The sequence below is a fragment of the Leptinotarsa decemlineata genome, unplaced genomic scaffold, assembly GCF_025532065.1.
Source record: "Leptinotarsa decemlineata unplaced genomic scaffold, Ldec_3_MD MMD2_tig00001719_RagTag_RagTag, whole genome shotgun sequence".
Taxonomy (NCBI): Eukaryota; Metazoa; Arthropoda; class Insecta; order Coleoptera; family Chrysomelidae; genus Leptinotarsa; species Leptinotarsa decemlineata.
This window is the reverse complement of record NW_027412569.1, coordinates 4,736,496-4,762,349: the sequence shown is the minus strand read 5'-3', so window position 1 is coordinate 4,762,349 and position 25,854 is coordinate 4,736,496. Positions and strand designations below refer to the sequence as shown.

Here is a 25,854-nt window from a genome sequence, read left to right as displayed (position 1 = left end):
CCTATACAGTCAGTATATTCTTGACAGCATAATGTTTATTAAAAGCAATCCAAAGCTTTTTAACGACTTTGATAAAGCACACATCTACCCAACAAGAAATAAAGCAGATTTGATTACTAATATTCCTAATTTTACTTTTATTCAGAAAAATATACCGTATACCCTAATAAAAATCTATAACAAACTTCCAAATGCACTAAAAAGCCTCTCTAAAACAAATAAACTTAAAAACTTTCTTCTAAATAGAGCATACTACTCAACTGATGAATATTTTAAAGATACCATCCCTTCAGATTTTCCCTGCTAAAATGTCTGACATTTAATTGATTTTAATTTTTAAATGTTTTTACCTGTATATTTATTACACTGACATGTTCTACGCTCATCTGGGCATTTTACTTCATTGTTATTGAACAAATAATAAATGATAAATAAATAAATAAAAATACTTCTGGAAATTGAGGATGACAGTGTTCCATATGGAATTTTATTTCTTTTATTAATTATATTGTGTAGGAATCCTGTGAATGATATCTTATTCAATTTGAAAAGTGTTCTTTCTTCTCTGCGATTCAATATTTATATAGAAGTGAAGTTACTACTACTTATCGTAAGGGTGAGAATATATTGAGATAGATCGATTATTTTTCAATTGTGCAGGTGGTATAAATGAGTAATATATCTCGAATGAAAATAGTTCCTTTGCGAAATACTACAAGATACCTGCCCAACCATACTCTGTTGGGTGTATATATTCACACATTGCTTTCTATTATACAAATTAATTCTGATATGAAAATCATACCCGAAACTTCACCCCCCTGTGCCTGTCAATGGCATGGGGGGTCGAGTGGTACATCATTTGAAAGTTCTTTCGTCCCTCTATCATTTCTGTAATTAAATGTTGAACGTTTCATTTAATTGTTCAAAATGACCTCCATCTAGTTCCATACAATAATACAGTCTACTTTCGAAAGCGCTCCTTACATTATCGAAAATGTCCGGAGTCATAAAATATCTGTCGCAGGTCTCCTAGATTTGTAGAATGTATTTAATTAGTAGTTAACGTTCTGAAATGGACGGCAGTGTTGGTTTTTTCTGCACTGGTAGTTTTCATTGAATCTAGTTGTCGCAGAACAAAAGTAGATAGTTGGCCACTGTCACTTCTTCACGAATTATTATTCACTGTGTTCCAACATGGTTTATTCTACTGAAGAAAGAATAGAAATTGTTGCAACCCATTATTGAAATAATGAATGTGCTCAACATGGTGCAAGAATTCATAATACCAATCATCCAGACCACAACGTGAGGCATCAATACGTCAAACAGTTAATGGATAAGTTCCTAACTTCAGGTTCTGTTCAAAACAGAAAACATGGATTCTGATCGTCGAGTTTTGTGAGGTATTCAGAAAGAAATTGACCAATAACCCAAACTCATTATGCAATACTTGTTTTTCAGACAAAGGTTCTTTCATGTTGAATGGTGAAGTGAATAGACATAATTGTCGTTACTGTAGCGATGTGAATCCTCATTTGGTGATGGTAACACATTCACAAACTCCACAAAAATTGAATGTCTGGGCCGGCATTCTTGGTAATCATATTGTTGGACCAATTTAGAGGAGAATAAAATAACATTCCAGCAGGATGGTGCACCCCCACACTTCGATGTTCGGGTGAGACAGTTTTTGTACGACCGTTTTCCAATGCTTTGCATTGGCGGAAGGGGTCTAGTGGAGAGGCCAGCTAGATTACCTGATCTTACACCGATGGACTTCCTGAACAAATGAGTCACGGTCTACTCATGAAAAGTGAGCTAATGAATGAAATGTAAAGCAATAAGGTGACTAAAAACAACGGTTTCTAGTCATCTGAATTTTGGTAAAAGGGATATTTTTATTAAGTATGACTCTTTAGGTGAATCGGCACATAAAAAGTCCCCCTTGAGGACAACCTAGTGAGAAATTACGCTCTATATGAAAAATTGAAAGTAGGTTACAGTATGAAGTGGATGATATTGAAAGTAAAATAAGCAAAAGGCCCAGACCCGAGAATATGAAATATCTTCCTGACTTTGTACGGTCATAAATCAATATTATATTATTGATATTTCATAAATTGATGAATGTAGCCGTTACTACGTGGTGGGAAATACAATAGTTCATTGTATAAGTTTGAAAATGTCCGTATAGGACGAAACTGCAGTAACGTTAGTTACAAATGAAAGTGGTAAAAACATAGAAAGTTTAATTCATTTTTTATTCAGTATGATATTTCATACTTTTATATTTATATATTTTACCGGAGATAAAACTCAAATCAATCACCATTTCGATTATAATCTATGGCATATTTTCATTCAAATTTCCTCACCTTCCCTATTCCACATTGAGCTCCATTTGGAGTAAGTCCTGGGTCCACTTGGTCTAGTCCTAAGTCTATATTTGCAGTACGACAAGCTAAAATTTCGCCTCCTTTGTTGATAAAGCTATGCGATAATATCGCTACGGATTCCATGCCAAATTCCAGCCTCTCGTTGAGATGTTGACATTGCAACATTCCACAGAGAACGCTCCTAAAATAGGCGGGAGGAAAAATAGGGTTTTTAAAATTGATAACGACCACTAGTAATATTACAAGACGCCATCTATGGGCAGTACAAGGCAACTATATGAAACCGGAGCCCAAATACAGAGAGAATTGAGTCTTTCGTCGATCCCATAGATGGCGAGGGGAGATATCATTGCTTTTACTTACTCAGGCTTTCCAATACTTGGGGTTTTAATTTCTTCAAAAAATATCTTACAAATCTCACTTTATGCTAGAAGGTATTCAGATAACCATTTCATAGCATTAGTTCTGTGTTTCACACTTACAAAATATCAACAGGGTTAAAATCAGGCAATCCAGAAGGGTGTTAATTGAAGAAGTTTTATTCATTTATGATTGAACATCAGAAAAAGCAAGGCTATGCTGATGTGAACATTTAGCAACAGAGAATAGAGAAAAAGTTGCGAGCTGTTGATGGCAGAACTGTGCTAAAAAATACCTGAGCAGTTCAAAAGTGTATTGGCGATGACACACTGAAGACGATTGAAGAAAAATTCAAAAAATAATATTTTTTTCACTTCAAAAAGATATTGATCTCGGCCCAACAACATTTTCTTGTTGAAACAATATAGAATAAGGGTAAACTATGAAAGACTTCTTGACGTTCAATTTCTAAGTCAATCTTTCATTTTCCTCCATTTCTTCCATGAATCTTGAGAATTTGCCGAGATGCGAATTTTCACGCATAAGTTATATTTCTTTTTTTAATAATGAAAGAAATGACAAAAAAATTTGTGAATGATATTGAATAAAAGAAAGCTATGAGTTCTCAAAAATTAGGTTTTTATTTAACTCTGGCACGAAAGCTTATATTCTTACATATTATCATAGAAAAAATCGAGCAAGCCCGTTCCGAAATCTATAAGGATACATACGATCTGACAAAAATTCTTCTCTGTTCAAACATTGAAAAAAATTCCACAGTTGTTCGGTATCAATTTTCTTATATGTGTCATTGATGACTTGTTTACTTTATGGTTATTCATTATCACTTAAATGAAATGAATAAAAACATTTTTTGTCTAAATACCACTGGTAAATTTTATTTATACGACCGGTTTCGGGTTTGACCCCATTATCAGGTTTTATACTTGATAATAGTAACTATATTTTTCTAGTAGCTTGGTAGGTGTGAAAAATATTTCTAGTTTTTCAAACTGAAGGATATCGGATCTCAAATAATAACAAAGTACCAGTTGTGAACATTACATTCAAATCAGTTCGTAAAAGTTCCTTGTTTCAAAATGCAAAATATCAGCTGATAACTTACTCATTTGTACATTTAGTGTAGGAATGTGTCCTCTTATCGTAGCCGCAGTTTCCAAATCGAGTTCCCTTGATGTTCAACTGGTAACATGCGTCCTGGCTGGACTTTCCAGTATCACCCCAAAGCAGTTTGCACTGATCAGACCTACTATTGCAAAAACCCTGGTAGCAATAGGCGTTTCCAGCATCACAAATTTCTGCATTCAATTTGTAATAGTCCGTGGGACAGGTATCGGCATAACCAGTACAATACTCTGGTAGGTCGCATTCTGTCTTCGCTGATCTACACAAAGTTCCTGCTTTCTTCAGAGAACAGGTCTGAAATGATAACATAACGAAACAGAGTTTACTATGCTCTGAAACTTTCCCTGACTGAACTTTTAGAGGAATATTGTTGACATCGGATCAGATATAGTCAGTGTGCGAATAATGGAATATTGAGCTGAGGTTTGAAAGGACAAGCATTTGATATATGAATGTTCACCTTCTTAGACGATGGAAATTTGAACCATTGACATTGAACTGTTTTGGATATCATCTGTTTTATTTGAAAAACATTGGTATTTTTTTTATAGAAAGAAAGTCATGGACGTATGAAGAGTGTGGAATTAGCAGCTTGCATTGTATCTATAAAGTTGAGCATGATATCCTAACATTATAGACAACCCAATAGTTAGTTCTAGGTTCTGCAAAATCCAATCAGAAAACGACCTTATATTCCGATTCACCCCATTCTTCCCAAGACTATTCGACATATTGAATTATATAAGTACCAAGGTTTTATGCCGTCACAATAACACGGCTCAAACTCAATCACGGAAGTTTTTACCTCACATTCATTTAGAATAGGAGCACATAATACTATCTTATGTACATGTGATGATAACTATGTAGCCGGTTTGAATCATTAATTTTTTGCATGTAAAAACCATGTTCAAGAAACACAAAACCTACTGTCCACACTTACATCCCTCAATATCCACCTCCGGGTAAACATCACAAGCCTTTTAGTGATGAAAAACAAGTTGATCTGTGATGCACTGATTAGGTTTATGATAAAAAGTTAAATGATTATATGACTGACTAACTATATCCAACACTCTGTGGCAAAAGGATAACTCCAATACCAATCCTCCCACACATGAAATATAGATTCAAAAGTTAACATATTTTTGTATCATAACTTTCGTCTCATTACATCACTTCGCACGGCACTGTCTTAACTAGACTGCCTCTCCTATGTCGGGGTCAAGCTTATATATCCCGATGGAACCCTTCCGAAGCTGGTAGAATAACTCTTGAATAGATACGGCACTCTAGAAATTTCGAGAGAGGCACAAAAGGGGCTGAGCATGACCTTGACTAAGTTGCAGTCGATCGAAAAAGACCAGCGTCGGCCGGCATTTTCGTACTTCACGCATTATTCGCAATACTGTTCACCTACCTCATAGTCACAGCATTCTCCAGAGGCACAAGTCGCATTACTTCGCAAAGTACACGTTTCAGCATCACAACAGGAGTTTTCGCAATATTCTGGAAGGCCGCAGTCGCATTGTTCTCCTGGTTCCACGAACCCGTTTCCACACAAAGGACCATTGAATAACCATCTGGGTTTATTCTTCAAGCAGTAGTCCATTCCACGAGAGAAGGCCAATTTAAGATAGTTAATACTGCACGAAGACCAGTAAGTAGTGTGGAAGCCCATTTTGGTGGACATTATGCAGATATCTTTTGGACATTCGCAATCGTCTGTATCATGTTCCATACCTGGTGAAGCAAGAGAGTGAGATACACTACAATCAAATATTTGGGAGTAGTTCTAGATCGACATAGGAAATGGGATCTACGAATGTCACATTTGACCAGAAAATTACACGGATTTCTATCACGTTTCAAATTATTGAAAGAAATTCTCGAAATCCCCCCATACCAGATAGGATAAAAAGCATAAGAAATAAAAATAAACAGATTGAAAACTGGTTGAGGAAGTGTAATGATATATTTCGTGAAACCATCAACTATTACAAATCTAGTCATTATTACTCAATTTATTTCCAAGGCCAAGTTGATGTTATATACACGTATTTCTCTAAAGCATTTGATCAAATTGATCATGGTATCTTGCTAAATAAACTGATGAGTTTTGGTTTTTCGAATACTGCCTGTCAGCTGATGCAATCCTATCTGAGATGTAGAAAACAATTCGTCTCCTATAACGGTTATAAATCTAGAAAATATATAGCTTCTTCTGGTGTGTCTCAGAGCTCCAACCTAGGTCCTTTTTTGTTTTTATTGTTCATTAATGACTTATGTGGAAGTTTAGCGTGTGAACGGTTATGCTTCGCGGATGACTTGAAATTATTTTCTATAATCCAGAAAGTAGGTGACTGTATAAATTTTCAATCTCAATTAGAATTTCTTGCTTGGTGTAGCAATAATAAATCGAAACTCAATGTGAAGAAATGTAAAGTAGTGAGTTATAGTCGAAAAAAAGAAGTTCATACATTCCCTTATGTAATACAGGATTCAGATCTGCTGAGATGTAATGAGATTAAAGACCTAGGGGTAATATTCGATCATAAATTAACATTTGGTAGACATATTTCACAAAAAGTTTCAGAATCTCTCAGAGGTTATGGTTTCATTGTTAGAAATTGCAGAAACTTTCATAATATTAAAGCCATGAAGCTGTTGTATTTCACCTACGTACGTTCGAAGATAGAATATGCAAGTATCGTCTGGAGTCCTATGAGATTCAATGAAAGAGTTCAAAGAAAGTTTTGTTAATTTCTAATTTTCAGAATAGATGGTTCTTACCCTGAGAGAGGTATCAGTAATGATGTCATATATGAACGTTTGGAAATTTAGAACATCGCAGAAAATGTGCGTCGCTCATATTTTCATTCGAGTTAGTCAATGAGAAAGTTGACTGTCCTAATTTTTTTTAAAAAATTAACTTCAATGTACCACGGCCAGCTTCACGATCTCAATCCATTTTTAGACCTTTCAGAGAAAAAACTAACATTATGCTCAATTCCCCAATATATTTTATGTGCACAAATTTCAAGCATTTGTGCCATGGTGATTTATTTTTCACTAACCTTCACAACATTATTAGAATTGTTAACATGTACTTGAAGTAGGTAATTAGAATTATTTTTTTTTGTTCATTTTATTTTTCGTTTATGGTTAAGTATTGTGAATAAAATTTTACACTATCCTGTAAATGTGTAAATGTGAATGGGTGTTAGATAATAAAGCTATTATTATTATTACAACTGGTAAAATTGAAACAACACTACACTTATCTGTTAACTTGCTAATTATTTTCAAAATTGACAGCTTGAATTTTCCGCGGAATGTTATTTGTCTATTTTCTTTTTTTTCTTCCCTCTTTTCAACTGTCAATGCACGACTTGATTCAATATTATCATTTGTTTTATGTTCACATCACCAAGAATGAATTTAACTAATTTGTATATTCAATTCCATTTTCAATAGGTTGGCTATACCACACATAAGAAACTGTTTTGAAGTTTCATCCGTGGTACCTTATTTATTTATTTATTTTTCTCAGTAAGGTATTAGTAATACGTTACTTGAAATTGTATATTATAAATAAAATAAACTTTTTTTTCACCGTAGTGTGCGCTGGTCAGGCCATATCTCCCGAAGCCCCGATACATTCGGGAGGGCGCACCAGCATTATCAACCAACGACCACTCCCCAAACCGTGGGGTAAATGATCATTGGGTCCGAGAATTATGTGCCCTGAGCAAGGACAGTGAGCCAAGAAAGACAGCCTTCTGCATCTGTGTGGCTAAGATTTCTGCCTTAGTGCGGCAAGCCGGTGTGATTTTAAGATTCGAGAGTAAAGAGGACATCATTCCACCAAGGACTCCAATAATCAGAACAACCATCTTGACAGACTGATCTGGATAGATTTGGATATTCGCCTCGCCAGGAGCTGAAAACTCCACGACAAATGTCGTCTCGCTCTGGTGGTCAAGAAGGACTACATCCGGCTTATTAGTTTGTATGAGCCTGAGGGTGGGGAACGAATAGTTCCAATAAATTCAACACTTCTCGTTCCCCACAACGCAACGGATTCAATATCCTCCGGAGCGTAGGGCCACACCGATGTATCAATACCGTAAGAGTGCTGTAGATGGTAGAATAGCACTCTTAGGGCCGCGATATGTCGATGGATATAAGCCGAGACCGCATATGCTGGACATGCTGATAGCAAGTGCATTAGGGTCTCGGACGCCTCGCGGCAGGCCCTGCACCTTGTGTCAGGAAGCTCTATACCTATCACGCGACTGAGGTAGACTAAGGTGTTGAAGACACCATCTTGGCAAGCCATGATGAACCCATCAGTTTCCAACTCCAGCCAACTCGACCTGGGGAAAGCGAAATTCAGGTGTTTTGATAAGCCAAGGTCTCCAATGTTATTGAAGCAGACCCCACGCATTGGCTTATCCTTGTGTTTCCGCAGAAGTGAGGTGAGATCTGCTGCTTTTATTTAAGCTTTTTGCTGAACGGGTTCAGACTCGATGGCAGAGTTGTGGTCACCTCGTTCAGTGTCGAAAACAATACCGAGTTTATCAGCTGCTCGGGCAGCTGCCCTAAAGAGAAATGTTCCAATTTCTGATCTCTCATGGTCACGGACTATGCATAGAAGGGGATCCGAACTCCTGACGACTCCTATAGAGATGCATCAGTTTTTGGATCTTTACGTCGAGTTGATACAGCTCCTCCCGGGTCCACTCCACTACTCCAAACGAGTAGGGTAAGATTGGAACGGCACGCATATTTGTTGCAGCAACTTTTTTCTTTCCCGACAACTCCGATGACCAAATTTGTCGAAGTTTGTGCTGACATTTGCCGCGGAGAGAGTTTTTCACTGTTGTTACCTCTTGTGAGTGGCGTTGTTCCACCCCGAGGTAAGTATACGTCTCTCCGGCATCTAAACAGTGTAGATGCTTCTTTCCACGAGCTGCACATCCTCTCCGTAGTCCCCGCATCGTCCTCTATTGAGATGGAATATTGCATATTTGTCTATCCCGAATTTGATACCGATAGCATGCGTGTACTCTTCCACCAAGCTCAAGGTCTGATGGAGGAAAAAAAAGGTTTGTTTAGTGATACATGTATCAAAGTTTTGTTCTCATTTTCCTCAGATCGAATGAAGAACTGAAAATTGTTTAGAAATATATAGATTATTACCTATGAATGAATATTACGAAAATTACTTTGTAGTAGGATGATTCGAATTGAATGCGCTCTGCCGGAAACTTTATAATCATTGGAAATTAAAAATCGTTCAAATTGGAAAACTATTAGGATTTTTTACACTCATTGAAAACAATTCAGTAACAAAATTCTGACGTTTTCATTGTCATTTTTTAACAGGTTTTGTTAATGACCACGTTCATCCGGCATCTAAAATGAGGATTGTTAACAACCCATGCTTATATTTCCATTGAAAGTTATCAAACCGGTTCAATAACGCTGAACCTGTTGGAAAGAGGATTAGCGTGATTTAAAATGTCACGCTAATGTATTGGAAAGTGAATTTTCTTTTGAAATAATGCCTGAGTTGGGTTAAGATATGAAAAACGAAAAAAGCAAGTGGTGAATTGAAATGTTAGTTTTCAATCAGTATAGAAATTTTGAGTTTCATTAAGAAGAAAGTACAATAGGAATTTTCGGAAGATTTCTGTGAATTTGAGTAAAATGAATATTACTTGAAAAAAAATTTGGGGATATACGCGAATTATTTTTAATATTTGTATATACATTTTTTTTTATTTTCAGAAATTTTACTGCGTTAGATTAAACTTCAGAAATACAATTGTTGTAATTCTTTTTTTTTTGGCTCACCATATAGAGGTTTTGGAGAGCAATGCCAAACTTTGAGAGAGATGTCATAAATATTGTTTCTTTTGGTAATTGAAGTATTGACTTATATTCTTGTACTTTTCCATTTGTCGAACATTTATACACAACCAGAACCAGAAACCGAAAATCCTGACCGATATTTCTGACACAATAATAACACTCACCAAAGTTATGTCCCATAGTATGAGCTACAGATGTTGCAATCAGTCCAACTACTGGTGAAAAATCTGTTACTACACCTCCAGAATAGTCAAATGTACAAATAGGTCCCTTTAGGGCTCTCGCATATATACCATTATCAAAAATCTGTTTCCTGGAAAGAAAAAGAAACTAAATGATGGAATCGAACGATACTTGACGAAAATCCATAACGTATTCAGAAAACACTTCATTTCGAAATTTTCGCTAAACAGTTTCACAAAAACGTGTTTCGCCACACAATGGCTTCTTCGAGCATGTTTTCACTAAATTGAGTGGGTCTATTCGACCCTCCACCGCAACCCACGAGGTTTTATTGTGGCTCACACCTATTTACACTCGACCAAATTCAGCTTCTTAACGAAGCCGATTAGTTTGTATGGTGAGTAGTTTTTCAGGTCAGATGGTAAGAGTACGGCTCTGCCGAACTCTAGAAAACCAAATTCGGTACCCAATGGGGCAGGCACAAAGTATGTGATCTGCTGTTTCATCATTTTCCAAACAGAGGCAACACTCACTGTTTTCCGACAGTCCGAATCTTTGCATATGATGATTCAAATGACAGTTACCTGTAAGGAGGCCTGTTGGACATCGTAGTTGATTCCTACTGTAGTCCAACAACTGTTTGGTATCAACCTTCGAAGGGTGAATGAACGCCTTGGAGTGAGCCAATCCTGGAAGATTCTGCCAGAAGTCCATAAATCTTCTTGCCATCCAAGTGTTCAATGTTTGTTTGGAAACACCTTAAGCGATGCCAATGGCAGGGTATGATCCGATGAAGTTGGTTGCAGCATCCTCCTCTGCAATGGAGTCAGCAGCCTCATTGCCTTCCAGGCCAGTATGGCTAGGAATCGAGACCAGAGACAATCTGTTGAGTCTTCCTACCCAGGAGAGTCGTTTTTGGCAATTTCCTACCAATTTAGACGTTGCTCGTTAGGAGCCAAGAGCTTCCAATGCCGCTTGACTGTCCGATAATATTTTTATTGACTTGTGCATGAGGTTGGATTCTTCCAATCTCTTCGCACACAATTCAATAGCATAAAATTACAGTCGCTTAGGTTCCTAGTCAGGTAGATATCTCTGTCCTAGGTCTGCACCAGAACCGGAAGGTGTTTTTGATTGATCTGTAAACCAATAACTATCTGCTCTTAATATTTCCTCCTACTCCACTCGTCTCTACTCGAGAACAGTACTTTATGAGGCAGTTCTTAGTTGACAGTTGGAGGAATAAAGTCAGAGGTTATTTCCAGAATGCTGTGACTTCCAGTGTCAACCAACAGTATGTTGCACTCTATATTTAATTGATTTGTGCCATTGGCAAGGTGAACAAGTCTGTATGCAATTCATTTTATATGCAGTCTATCTAGCCTCTCTTTCCAGAAAAACGTAGAGAGGAGGTAGATTTAGAAGGATCTCCATGGTGGCTGATGGTGTGTTACTGATGGACCACTGATAGCCAGACAAGCCTGTCTCTGTAGGCCAGAGAGCTTCGCCTGGGCCGTTTTCTAGAGCCATTTCTACATGAATAGGTAGGTACGTGAACAAACAAAATTGACGAATTTGGGACGATACCAACCCATATGATACGAGAGCGACCAATGCATCCCGAAAAAGTCACTGTTTGGTGTGAATTTTAATCTGGGGGCATCATCGGTCCATCGCTGTCAATATCGATGATTACCAATGTTTTTGGTCTAAATTGGATGATCTGGACACTAATGACATGTGGTTCCAACAGGACGGCGCTACTTGCCACACAGCCCATGCCACATTGGATATTCTGCACGAACTATTTGAGGTCATGGTCATTTCATGTGGAGGTGATATAAACTGGCCACTGAGATCATGCGATTTGATCCCGTTAAACTCTTTCTGGTGGGGTTTTCTTAAGTCGCATATAATGGCATCAATAAGTCTTTCAAACGAATGGAAAATTTCAAAGATATCTCACACACATTTTGTTTTCTTTGAAATAAAAATATGACGCGCTCAATGAATGAGCCTATATGTATAAGTGTCAGTTGTCACAAAATGTACAAGTAACGTAATGATGGGGAACCGGGAAATCACAACTCACGATTGACTAACAATCAATTTGAAATGAAAATTGCTGATGAGAAAAAAATACTTACGTAATGAACTGGGCATTGTCATTAGGATGCAAATTTACAAGTTGTTTTTTTCTATATCCCAAGAAATTTGTAAGCACTCTATCGCCATTTGAAGACATATCTATCTCGTCTTGTTCGTTCCAAACAACCACCCCTACTAGAGCTACATAAATATTCAGGCGGGAGTACAGCTGAAAATTCAATGTGCATACAGTGAAAACATTATATAACATAATTGGAATAACAGATACATTTGCATGACATTTCATTTTCGGATGGATACACATTTTCGGGTGTCCCACAGGGATCGAACTTGGGGCCTTTGCTGTTTGTTTTATTTATCAATGATCTAACATCATGTTTGCATTTTTCTAAAGGGCTTCTTTTTGCAGATGATTTCAAATGCTTTAAAGAAATTCAAAGCATCAGAGATTGTGTTGGACAACAAAAAGGCATTGATAGAATTTATAATTGGACCATAGAAAATAAATTATACTTCAATATTGATAAATATAATATCGTTACCTTTTCTTCGCGAAATAAACCTATTGAATTTAATTACAAAATTGGAGATACTTTCCTAGACAGAAAAAATGAAAGATTTTGGGATTATTCATGATCACTTTTTGTCATTCTCGAAACATTTTGATGAAATTTGTAAAAGGGCTAACAAAATGTTGGGATTTATCATAAGATGTAGTTTGTGAACGTATTCACGATAAAACATTTGTAAGACCAATATTAGAATTTGGTTCTCTCATTTGGAAATCCCAACCACACATGTATTCAAATGGAATCGAAAAAATACAAAATAGGTTACTGAGATATTTATATTACAAAAAAAAACATTGCTCGCCGGATTACACAAAAGTCAGATCAATGGATTTGTGGCACCATTTCAAAATATCATCTCTTTATATCAGACGGGATGTAAACAAATAATGTTTTCATACAAGGTGATGAACAACAACAGATATCAACATAATCGAACTCATAGACTTCAATGTTCCTCAGTATCCTTCAAAGAGTCCAATCCTTTTTAAACTACCCAAGGCAAGTAAAAAAATAACTGCTCTGAGTCCTCTCTCAACCATGCTTCGTAAAGCAAATGAAATTAATGTTTTAAAAAATTTAGATTTCAGTAATTCCTTCTCAGGTTTCAGATATGATGTCATTAATTATTTATCAGAAATATAACTGTGATCGTAGAGAATAAGTTTGAAAATAAATCTTTCAATATATATATATATATATATATATATAGAATTTCCATGTCATTAGGTTGTATGTATGAGAAATTCCTCAATTCATTATCTACCAATCACATTTGAAAAATGTTGGAGCATTAGTTCGAACTAATATGATATGAATTGATTTGAAATCCCTGAAAAAAATTATAAAAAATTAAAAAGATTAGCTGAAGCACATCAACAACGTAAGTCCTTCCATCACTTCCACAATGGAGAAGGAAGTCCACAACGAATTGCCATTCTTAGACGTACTGGTGAAGAGGACCAACACTAAATGAGGAACAACTGTATACCGAAAACCCACTTACACGGGACAGTTCCTGAACAAGGAAATCAACCACCACCAATAGATTGAGATAGGAATCATCAGGAGTGCTTTCAGGCTCTGTAATACAAAGGAAGGTATCGAAAACAGACTAGGCATCATAAAAAATGACCCTCAACGAAATGGTTAACTCAAAGTGATAGTGGAACAGGCTTTAGCTGAAAGACAGCAAGAGCTCCACAAGGAAGAGAAGCCGCCACAACGAGTACTTGTACATCCCCACATCAGAGGATTATCGGAGAGGATAAGAAGGATTGGGTCCAAGTATAACATCAGGACCTGTTTCAGATCTGGGAACACTATCCGTAGCAGCCTCACGAAAACCAGGCCACCAAACGCGTACTGCGATTTCAAGAATTGCATTTACCGAATACCCTAGGAGTATGGATAATTATACATCAGTGAAAGTAAGAGACCATCGAAAGTTCGCATTGCCGAGCACAAGAAACATACACGGCGAGGGGATACCAGCAAATAAGGAATAGCAGCATGTTTGGACACATTAACATAACATCAAGGGGTCTCAGCTGAAATCTTCCAGAGGGAGGAACACTGGTTCAGGAGGAAATTCAAAGAAGGCGCATATATGCTTAATCTTATTGTCATTTTTCAGCTGATCCTTTTGATTTTCATAGATTTTTTCGGGGATTCCAAATCAACTTATATCATATTATTAGACAATAGAAGTCCAACTAATGAAATTCACCACGAAACATTGTCAACCACCTTCAAACAAAAATGTTAGCGATCACCAATAAATCAACTGTTACAGTTTTTCAAAAACAATTTTTTCCATCTATAATCGTTATTTATTCATTCCCAGAACTGTTCAAATCAATATATTGTAAGTTACTCACCGCATTAACAATATTCGCAATAGACTTGGCATAATTCACCGTTTTCTGTATATTTTCTCCATGATTTTTGTATACCCCGTTATCCATAACCAATACAAGTTCAACGTATCTCGTTTCTTCGTTGGCATTGTAAGGTCCACGAAGGACTTTAGTTCGGTTCGCAAATCTCTTATGCTGGAAGACAGAAATATACAGATATGATAACACCTAAAATATAATACATTTTTCAGCGAAAACTAACTTATATTATTAAATTTATTACTGAGAGCAATGTATACGATTATAGTATACCTAACAATTTTCAATTGAACGTAACTCATATACAAATTGAACTGAGAGCTAACGGCAACAATTTTAAATGTTAGAACTAAATTCTTACCTGGGTCATTTTTATTGTGTATGCATTGCCATTGTGAATAATTGAAAAGTGAGATTATTCCATAAAATTTGCCCCCCGTAACAAGATAGCTTCTGCATATCGATAGGATATACGAGCGAATAGGTGAACCAGTTCGTTAAAAACTTTGAAACATCGGTAAACTGATCAACACGTCGCAGGTCTATTATATTTGCGTCCTTAAAATGCCATAACTATTCATTCAGTTTATTCATTATCAAGCGTCCTTATCTGCATAGGCATAGTGTGTTCTGTTTCTTGTGAAGGTGACTTTGTTTTGTATTTATTGAATATATTTCATTATATCTATTAAATAGACTGTTATATTTATCAACTTTAAAATATAAGATAGAGTTGTCCGATACCTGTTTTTCAAAATACATCATCATAGATTTTCATCACATCACATTCATACTCAGGTATAAATGTTCGTCAAACTCAGGTATGACAGTCATTAATTAGTTCCTAGAATATTATTAGTTTCTAGGTAGATAGTAATACTTCAAAAATTATATATAAATCACAATTTATGTAGAATTCAGTTTGTTAGAGAACAGGCTTGAAATAGCTACTGTGTAGCGAAACACGTGTTGCCGATTTGTTAATCTGTTCAAGTGAAAATCTCACAATAAAGTGTTTTTTCAAAATACATTAACTTCAAAGTAGTTTAGAAGGTAAGTAAACAACTGACAAATAGCTGAATAATATGATTGCCAAACGATCCCGTAAATCTGTCTTAATAGAAAGAGAAGATATAGTATCATGACTTCTTATCACTGCCGATTAAAACAGCTGCCAACTATGACCAAGAGAAAAGCAGACATGCAGAGTTGGGCATCTCAAAATGCCTATGTTATGTTAACAATAATAACGATTATGACCATACATTCTTCAACAAATTATGGTCTTGGATGAATATATTCTCTTATGGTTACCAACACTTGAAAATAAACAGAAATGGACATATGTGAAGTGACTATTCTTCCATCTTACGGTTACATTGACATAAAGAAGCTGTCACCTATTATGAAATTCAGCCAAAATACAATTGTTGCTTGTAATGATTATAATATTGTGTCCTTCGAAACTTTTTTCAGCCATGACTTCTTCCTCAAAAACACTTTGATGAAGACATGTGAGATTGGGTGACATCACAATTGAATTATTTCTACTTACCCTACGCAGCTCTTCATTCGGATACAGGTGTTCATGATCACCATTACTTTCTCCATGTCCACAGCTTGCGTTACTTCGAGCTAAATTCGAGTGACTGTATAGAAAATGAGAAAACCCTTTACTGGAATCTCTGGAGCTATCTTTCTCGATATAATGTAATTTATTTCCATCAAAAATTACCCCAGAGAGGCCTTCGCAGGTAGATACTGAGACCCACGAGGTTGGTTTACCTCGAACTTTACCAACGTATTCACAGAGATTTGCTTGCTGGAAAATAGATATGTGTTTTGCTTTGTTATCTAGGTTTGCGATATGAGAAGACTATAAACATTTTACAAACAAATACATGAATGCTGCCAATTTTACGGTCGCCATAATTGTCCTACCGTGAGGATTATTCGCAATAGTGGATAAATTTGAGTCCACCGATTCAGTAAATGATCGACCAACAACTTCACGTCCACGAAACGCAAGATCTGTCAAGAATATCGCCGCTGTCTGTGAGAGTGTGCAGGAGAATCTGAGGTATTCGACTTCGCATCACTCACAAAAACCCAAGCATCGGTTTTCTCCAAGAAGATAAATGTCTCCAACAGGATATAATAATGTCAGGTCAGACAATTCCGCTTTCTGCTTTGATAAGTTTGTTGGGGGTTAAAATGGAGACAAATATGTCTTGGCACAATCATGTCGCTGGAATTGCAAAGGCTGCTTTTCGAAAGCTTGGAACGCTGTCCCGAACCAGAAAACTGTACACACCTCAGCAAGTTTTGATACTTATAAAGCTCAGATCAGACCTTCTTTGGAGTATTGTTCCCAAACATACCCTGAAGTTGCTGAATTCCATCCAGCAAAGAGCCATCCGCCTGATTGGAGACGCGAACATAATGTGCAACCTTGATAACCTGGAACATCGAAAAAAGGTTGGAGATTTCTCTCTCATTTACAGATACTTTGACAGAAAGCGTTCAAGTGACTTGGCACATTTGATTCCAGCAAAATCGGCACATAACATGAGCTTGTGGCTGCTCATCGTTTTGAGCTTCAACTCATTACACCTCGAGCTTCACTGTTCAACAAATCTTTCAAATCTTTTCAAGAATTCTTCCATCTGGAGAACTGCGCTCAAGTGGAATAAACTTCCTGATTCAAATCCAATGTGAATCGCTACTTTCGCACAGGCACCGCTCCGAAAGCGCCTTAAGGATTTTCCTGTAGTGCTTGTGTTGTGTCCATATATGATACGTTGGGTCTAGAGGCATAAAATAAAAAACTAATCTATAAAAACATTTCATTGGTGAAAAAGCGCGAAACAATTTCTGTCAACGGTACAACAAATATAAATATTGCACGTGTTACATTTGGCAAACGTTTATTCACCACATTTTGGAAATCAACATTTTGATATTGTTTTTTGTTCTTGCTTCGTAAATACTGATAGGTGGATGTTACCAACGGTCCTGACTCTTCAGTCCGGAACAGGTTGTACCTTCCTTTGTTTCGGAGGTGGTGTCTCTTCTTCATCACATTCACTTCGTTCCGAATTTTCTTCACTTTCTCCAGAAAGTTTCTTACTTAAAATCAGATATTGAGCAACGGATAATTTGAAATAAAAAATAGTCCAAAGTGTCTTTTCTCCTCGAGCCTTCTGTAAAGGCATTTTGAGGATATTAGAGCCAAGATGTAGCTACTGCGAAATCGAAAAAGTTGTAGAGTGGACGTATTGTGCATTCTTTGGTACGTCCACGCATTGCATATTTTCCAATCACCCTGCACCCTCCCACTTTAGTACTGTAATCGGCTACAATTGCTGGTTGTTTGATTGTAATGTACTTATTTTCAGTCTTAGACCATCTAATACAACTACCTAAAGGTTCAATGCCAGAGGAAGAGGAAGCAAAATGCACTAGCCTAGAATCGAACCATTTCGTTAGAATAATATTTCCATTTTCTCTAACTAATCCATCATGTGAACCACTGCCTGATTTTTTCAATTAATTGTCATTTAAACATGCTGCGTTTTTCGGAATCCTAGAAGTCATAATTGTACCAGCTAGAGTTATTTGTCTCGAGGAGAGTAACTCGATCAACGAAATTGAGGTAAAGTATCTGTCGGTGTAGACTGAAACTCCTATTGGCAGGGTCTCTGTGAGTTTCATTACCATTCTACCACCTACATCAAGTTTTTCGGACATTTTCACCAAGAAAGGGTACACAGACGATCCCTTTCCTTCGTGAAGATAAACGTAATGGGACCCTTTTGGCGTTGTCACGACGAAAATCTTCAATTCAAGAACAGAAGAATACAGGATTGTGGTCGTCATCGAGAAGTACGAACACCACTGCTTGAGGAAACAGTACTTAATTTGATTGTAGAACAACCTACTAACAGTACTAGAAAGATTGCTTTCCAGCTAAATGTTGATCATATGACGGTATTTCGAATTTCAAAATAACAACTCCAAAAAGACACTCAGCCAGAAATTTATTTGGTTTACCCCATGGTTGTAAGGGGTGGAGAACGCAACCCCTAAAATGTATTTCCTTTTTGTCTTATTATTTGTTTTCCATTTAAAAATGTATTTCCGATAGCCTGTTTCTTTCTAAACAAAAAATGTCTCTTGGGTTTTCTGCCCAAAATAAACCAGTTCGCAGCAAAAAATTATTTTAAGAACAACTACAGAGATACATCGTCATAAATGCGAAAATTCGAAAGTAATCTATCTAGTAGGTCGCTATTAGCGATAATGACAATCAAATTGGTATGACGCTGTCAGTTTGTGAATTTTCTAAATTGAATTAATACTAATTGTGTGTTGTTCTGTTCTTAATTTGTTACTTTGATAATTCACTTGTTATTAAAATGGCATACACAAATGAGGAAACGGCTGATATGCATTACGTTTACGGTCTGTCACAGGGGAAGCTTCTAGAAGATATCCTGAAATGTATCCTCAACGGCAGCATCCTTCACATAGAATATTTGCTCGACTTCATCAACGATTACGAGAATATGGTTCATTCGACGAAAGAACATAGGATTGTGGTCGCCATCGAGAAGTACGAACACCACTGCTTGAGGAAACAGTACTTAATTTGATTGTAGAACAACCTACTAACAGTACTAGAAATATTGCTTTTCAGCTAAATGTTGATCATATGACGGTATTTCGAATTTTAAAGGAACAACTCCTATACCCTTACCATCTGCAACGAGTACAGGCACTGTTACCGCGAGATTTTCCGAGCCGTCTTGAATTTTGCAACTGGATGCTGGAAATGATTGGAAGCAATTGTGACTTTCTGAAGACGATAGAATTCACAGACGAATGTAGTTTTTCTCGGGACAAGATTATCAATTTTCATAATCACCACATATGGGCTGATGAAAACCCTCACGCTATTGTCGAAACTAACCATCAAGAACAGTTTTCTCTTAACGTGTGGCTCGGAGTTATTGGTGATTATTTAATTGAGCCTCCTTTCCTACCTCCTCGATCAAATGATGAGGCATACGTTCAATTTTTAAGAGAAGTGCATCCAGTACTGCTGAAGGAAGTTCCTTTGGGCGTCAGAAGGGATATGTTTTTTATGCTCACGCCCATTTTAGTCAAGTAGAACGTCAGCATTTAACTGGAACATATGCAAATCGGTGGATAGGTCGAGGAGGACCACAGAACTGACCCTCTCGATCCCCGGATCTCAATCCACTACATTTCTCTATTTGAGGTCATTTACTGCATTTGGTTTATCGTACTCCTGTTCGCGATGTAGAGGACTTAAGAAACCGCATCATCGATGCGTGCAGGGTAATCAGAGAGACTCCAGGAATATTTGAGCGAATACGTGGCTCGTCTAGATATATTGAACATTCACTATGATTTCTACATGTTGTGTGTTTTGTTATTAATAAATTAGTTTTGTTTATTACCCTTTAATCGTTTAATGCAGGTACTAACTACAAAATAACAATAAATCCAGTTCGCATTCATGACGATGTATCTCTGTAGTTGTTCGTAAAATAATTTTTTGCTGCAAACTGGTTCATTTTGGGAAAAAAAGCCAAGAGACATTTTTTGTTCAGAATGAAACAGGCTATCGGAAATAAATTTTTAAATGGTAAACAAATAATAAGACAAAAAGGGAATATATTTTAGGGGTTGCATTTTCCACCCCTTACAACCATGGGGTAAACCAAATGAATTACTGGCTAAGTGTCTTTTGGGTAGTACAAAACGTCAGGTCAATTCAAATATTGTAACTTTTTCAGTGCTTGTGAAAAAAATTGTTATACAAATTTTTTGTACCCCCTTTAACGGGCTGTATCTTAACAAGGGATGATCCAATGAAGTTCCTTTATATGAAAGATCCTATCTTTTTTTCGATGAGGAATCACCTCCTTAAATGTTTTACACTTATTCAGTTACACCCTGTTTATGCTACCTGGGGTCTGAGGAGGATAATAGCATCAATAGGTCTTTCGAACGAATAAAAAAAATTCGATGATATCCCAATCACAATTTGTTTTATTTGAATTTGAAAATAGGACGCACTTAATGAAAAATGGTACAATTTATAGAATTCTTCAATATTTCTTCAGTTGGTCTCTGTTCGAAGTGAAAGACGAAGTTTTTGGCTTAGAAGTCTCCGCATTTGAGTTCCAAGGAAACATACATAATATTGCGACATCAAATAGATAGATGTTAGAAATACCAGCAAAGATGCAAACCAAACAAAAAAAAGATTGTTGAGAAAAACAACTCAGGAAGAAAGTTGGGAAATATTGTTTGGCAACAGTTTTTTTTGTTAGAATTCCAAATTCCACCTTTATATGGAAACACCATGTGAATCAATTATTGCAGCTCTATTGCTCATTCATTAATAAAATATTACCAATGAATATTCTGAAGATCTGGAAACATGGGAAATTTCAAATATTTGACTGATCCTAGAAAAACCTCTGGTGACCCGTAAGCAATAGTTATGGAAGTTAATTCTTCTAAATTAACCAAATGAGTATCTCTTAAGGAAACTACTGTGCTGAGAAAGCCAATATATTTCAAAATTTTCTCAGGGAGATTCGTTTTCCAATGTTTTTAAAATTCTCCATAATGTTTATGGTTAGTAGAATGAATTATCTAAAAATCAAGAGAGGGAAAGTGAACTATAACTGTTCATCTTCAAATTGAAAGAAGGAATTTTTTAGGAGATATTATTTTTGGGAAAGAAAAGTTTTGGCTTTCTACTTTTTCATCGTCTCTTCCGGTCTGTGTCGAAAGGTTATTTTTTTACAAAATCTACACATATTTGTAAAGGGTTTATGTGAAATTAATTTATCTTTGTTTCTTTGGAAGATTTCCACATTTTTTAGTATAAATATGGACGAGTAGAAAACGTTCCTATGAAAATGTATATTTTTTAGGGTACTCAACCTTGAAGAGATAAGAATCCGCCGTCTGATAATTTGGTTGAATTCAAGAAAATTGATGTAAATATCACAATGAATATTATCATTTCTTATAAATTTGGATGATACAGTAAAATATCAAATATTACATAACATAGTAACATCAGTTCATCTTTTTCTTTATGGCAATCGAAAATGACAAATACTTACCTGTTCATTTGGAACAACTGTTTCAGAAATACCGTATTTTTGGTATTTGTGGAAAAATCCTTCTGGTATCAGTTTCTTATTCAACGTCAAATCTAAAGTCAATACATCTCCATCGACATCTATATTAATTTCAATGTGCTTGGTGTGTATTCCTTTCTATAAAATATAAACTCACATATAATATATTTTCTCAGTTAATTCACACTACTTTTCAGAACTGGCGCATTTCACCAACCAACTTGGCGTCGTCATGGAGTGATCTAAACACTTAAGTCGTCTGATAACAACAACTTGATGGGTGAAACGCGCATCAAGAGGAGTGTTTCAGTTCTGGTGTGTGGCGAATTTATTTCAATTGGAATATATAGAATATATTTTCATGCACCTTACCTCCTCCAAAGTTGTAGATATATGTCTTTTCGTGCGGCCATGGTATATCGTAGCTGTCACAAGTGTTTGCCGATGGAAATCTGTTGATAATAGTTTTCTGATTTTCATCGAATTCAAAAACACTTTTATGTTTATAGAGAAAATCAACAGATCACACGATAGTAATTTTGATTATTTCAAATGGAAGTATTTCAATATTGAATAACTTCTTCCATACTGAGGTGGAAGTGGATTATCTGATGATTTTTCATTAACAACACTATCACTGCCAATGATAAAATTTATGTCAGCACAGACCACAGACCACTGAATATCTTTTTTTCAGGATGTACTTTCTGAAGAAAATTGATTTTCATGAAAAAATTGAATCACCTGCAATTAATTATGAAATATACGAAACGAATTCCTTTCGTTTGTTTAGAATTGAATATATATCTAATGTGTGAAAAATTGAATAGAACTGGCCGATACTTGGTGAAAATCCATATTGAAACTAATTAATATAGTTTATTGTATGACTTCCACTATAAACCACTATTGCCAAAACATCTTTAGGAGAAGCAAATTGATACTGAATCTAAAGACAAGGGTTAGATACCTGAAGATTTTTGGCCCGATATGGATTTTGTTTGTTATATGATGATTATCCTAATTGATTTTTCGGTTAATAACTAGTGGTACCACTACCTGCAAATCAATTTGTCCACTTTTCAATCTATTGTTGACTAATTAATTTGCAGGTAGTGGTTCCACTAGTTAATTACCGAAAAAATTAGGATGATCATTATTTAACAAACAAAGTACACATCGGACCAAAAAACTTCAGGTATATAAACAGCTAACCTTTGTCTTTAGATTTAATATTGATTTGCTTCTCCTGAAGATGCTAACCTTGTTTGCGAAACACGCGTCGAGTGCAAAAACATCAGTTTCGTGTTAGGGTAATTGATCCCTAGAAAAAGTTTTCAACTTTTACACCAAAGGTTCCAATCACATCGTTTAAATCGATTTTTGTAAAAATCTTAGTGTTTTTGGGTACTTCCATCAATATGCCTTTCTGGAGACCTTTTGAAACAAATAATAACATTACGTGTGAGGAATCTGTGTCAATCGACAGGGATCCGGAATTTGAAAATAAGGACTTACATGTTCAAGTTCAGCGAGTAATTTTAAATATTCATGAATGCTTGAAGAAGGAAAACTGTCACACTTCACAGAATGCTATTGTGAATAGAATATGCGAGTTAACGAAACTATCTCGTTGGACAGTTCTTCGAGTCATTAAAATAGGGGATGTCATTGACCATGCAATGAAACGAAAACAAAGGAATAAAAAATTCACAAACGTTGATGGTGCTACAAAAGATGTGATTCGGCGAACAATTTATGGTATATACCAAAAAAAAATTAAGTACCAACCTTGGAAATGATTTGGTATAAATTACTCGACTATCCCGATTACAATTACAAATCTTTAGAAACTACACGAGATGTCTTATGTCTTGTGGTTTCAAATATAAAAAATTGAACAATCGGATGGTCATAATGGAATCGACACGCATTGTTCAACTCCGACAAGAATATTTGAGGCGAATGAAAAGCTACCGAGAATACAGCAGACATATAATCTACCTCGACGAAACTTGGTTTGACACCCATGATATTGTCAAATATGGCTGGGTAAGCGAAACCAAGTATTGTGCTTTGAACACACCTTCTTCAAGGGGAAAGTGTGTTATAATTTTGCATGCCGGGAATGAAAGTGGTTTCGTACCTAACCCCTAGTTTATAAAAACGCGAGGTAACGAGGTAAGGTAAGGTAAGAAAGTTGAAGCATTGAGAAAACACACTTGCGTTCTAGATAAAAAGTAAGGTAAGGTAACGTTGGTAAGGCAAGGTAACGCAAGGTGAAAAGTTGGCTGATTTCAACTTTCTGCGTTGCGTTCTCACCTCCGACCAATCAGAAAGCGCCATACTACGAACTTTGACGGATATATCCGAATGGTGTAAAGGTAATGTCACCAGATAAACTTAAACGTCACATTGTGAAATTTGATTTTTCTTTTGATGGATATAAATACAAAAATTGCCGCGATTGTGTCAATAGTAAGTGTGTATCTTTTACTCAAGAGAAATAATCGAAAAAGGAGGAGGTTTAATGTCAGACCCATTCTGAGAAGCAGAAAGACTCAGGGGCAATTTCAGTTATTTAAAAGAATGAAAAATGATGAGGATCAATTTTTGTACACAAGAATGAACAAAATATGTTTTGAACATTTAGTGAAATTGTTAGTGCGCGCCTTCATTGTTAAAAAAAAGATATGGATCGATATCTCCAGAAGATTTGGCTATAACACTCCAGTAAAGTGAATTGTTGGAATTGAAAATATATAGAAATGAAAGTTATTTATTTCATATGAATGATTGCTGCTGTCAAGATTATGGAAATAGAATTTGAACTTTAAAAAATGAATACCTTACCTTACCTTGCATTATTATGAACTAGGGGTAACGCTTTGCTTCTGTCGGCCAAAAATATAAAAGATTCGTCTGCTGATTACCACGAAGATATGACTGCGGCTTTATTCGAAACCTGGTTCAGTGATCAGCTTCTTCCAAATATTCCTCCAAACTCGGTTATTGTTATGGATAACGCTTTGTATCATTCTCGGTTATTGACTACAATACCAAACAATAACACAAAAAGCAGATATTGTTGATTTCATGCGAAATCATGACATGGAAATACCCGAAAAGATTCCAACGAAAAAGGTATTACTGGCGACCATAAAACAACGTAATTTCAAAATAGAGTATATTATTGATTCGATGTGTGGAACACGTGTTCATATTCTCTTACGTTTGCCTCCATACTATTGTCCGTTCAATCCAATTGAAAGGGTTTGGGCCACAATGAAAGAAAGCTTGCGGAAATGTAATCAGTCACCGACTTTGAATGCTGTAGTGCTTGACAATATACGGCGAGTGGTGAATGAAGTAGGTAATAGTGATGTGTGGCCCACGTTATAAAAGAAGAAAATAAATATTATGTGCAAAGTTCCATAAATCCGATCGTTATTCAACCTGATGATGATTTCACTTCATCCGAATATAGCGAAAAAGAATTTTGATTTTTCTAGCAATTTTGTTGGCCTCTTTTATTTTCTGAATATATGTTTGACGAGAATTCGGTGTGATTATTTGTGTTTTCATGAGTATTTGTATGAGTCATGTTGTATTTTAGAGTTTTCGATTCGGAAATCAACTACCTTAAATTTCGAAATTTTTTCATAATTACCCATGGTGGAAAAATTCAGTTGAGATAACTTTTTCATGGGGTTATCAATTGCTATGATTGTAAAAATAAGTAACTAAAAAACTACCACTGAAAAATAATATGCCGACGCCTTTGTCGAGGCGGGAATTCCTTCTCTGTGCTGTTCCAATTGGTATTGGAAATACTATACCTGAATTTTGTTCACTGATTACAATGCGGATATGTTTATTTGAAAACCGGTGAGTAAACTAAATCGATTTGATCATTGAACTGGTTGCACCCGCAATCAATGTTCATGCTTGTGAATATCCAAGGATTCTAAATAATTGAGTTTGTAACCCTTCTTTGCATAGGAAGCTTCCAATATAGAAAGTTTTCAATTATCTTTTCTTCATTATGATTTCCTACCACGTAGTAACGGCTACATCCATCCATTTAAAGAATCATTTCTAGAAATGAAATATACCGTTT

At 36.0% G+C, this 25,854-nt stretch overlaps 1 protein-coding gene across 1 annotated transcript in view; it reads right to left on the bottom strand.

Moving 5' to 3' along the window:
- Window positions 1-25,854, bottom strand: part of LOC111506341 (disintegrin and metalloproteinase domain-containing protein 12) — a 47,016-nt gene that overhangs the window by 12,333 nt on the left and 8,829 nt on the right. The window contains exons 3-11 of the mRNA XM_023161374.2: window positions 22,107-22,186; window positions 21,717-21,872; window positions 16,100-16,366; window positions 14,527-14,700; window positions 12,116-12,285; window positions 9,950-10,098; window positions 5,326-5,648; window positions 3,886-4,199; window positions 2,379-2,580 (exon numbers count right to left, since the gene is read on the bottom strand). Coding sequence (XP_023017142.2) covers window positions 2,379-2,580; window positions 3,886-4,199; window positions 5,326-5,648; window positions 9,950-10,098; window positions 12,116-12,285; window positions 14,527-14,700; window positions 16,100-16,366; window positions 21,717-21,872; window positions 22,107-22,186 — 1,835 coding nt within the window. The remainder of the gene's footprint in view (window positions 1-2,378; window positions 2,581-3,885; window positions 4,200-5,325; window positions 5,649-9,949; window positions 10,099-12,115; window positions 12,286-14,526; window positions 14,701-16,099; window positions 16,367-21,716; window positions 21,873-22,106; window positions 22,187-25,854) is intronic.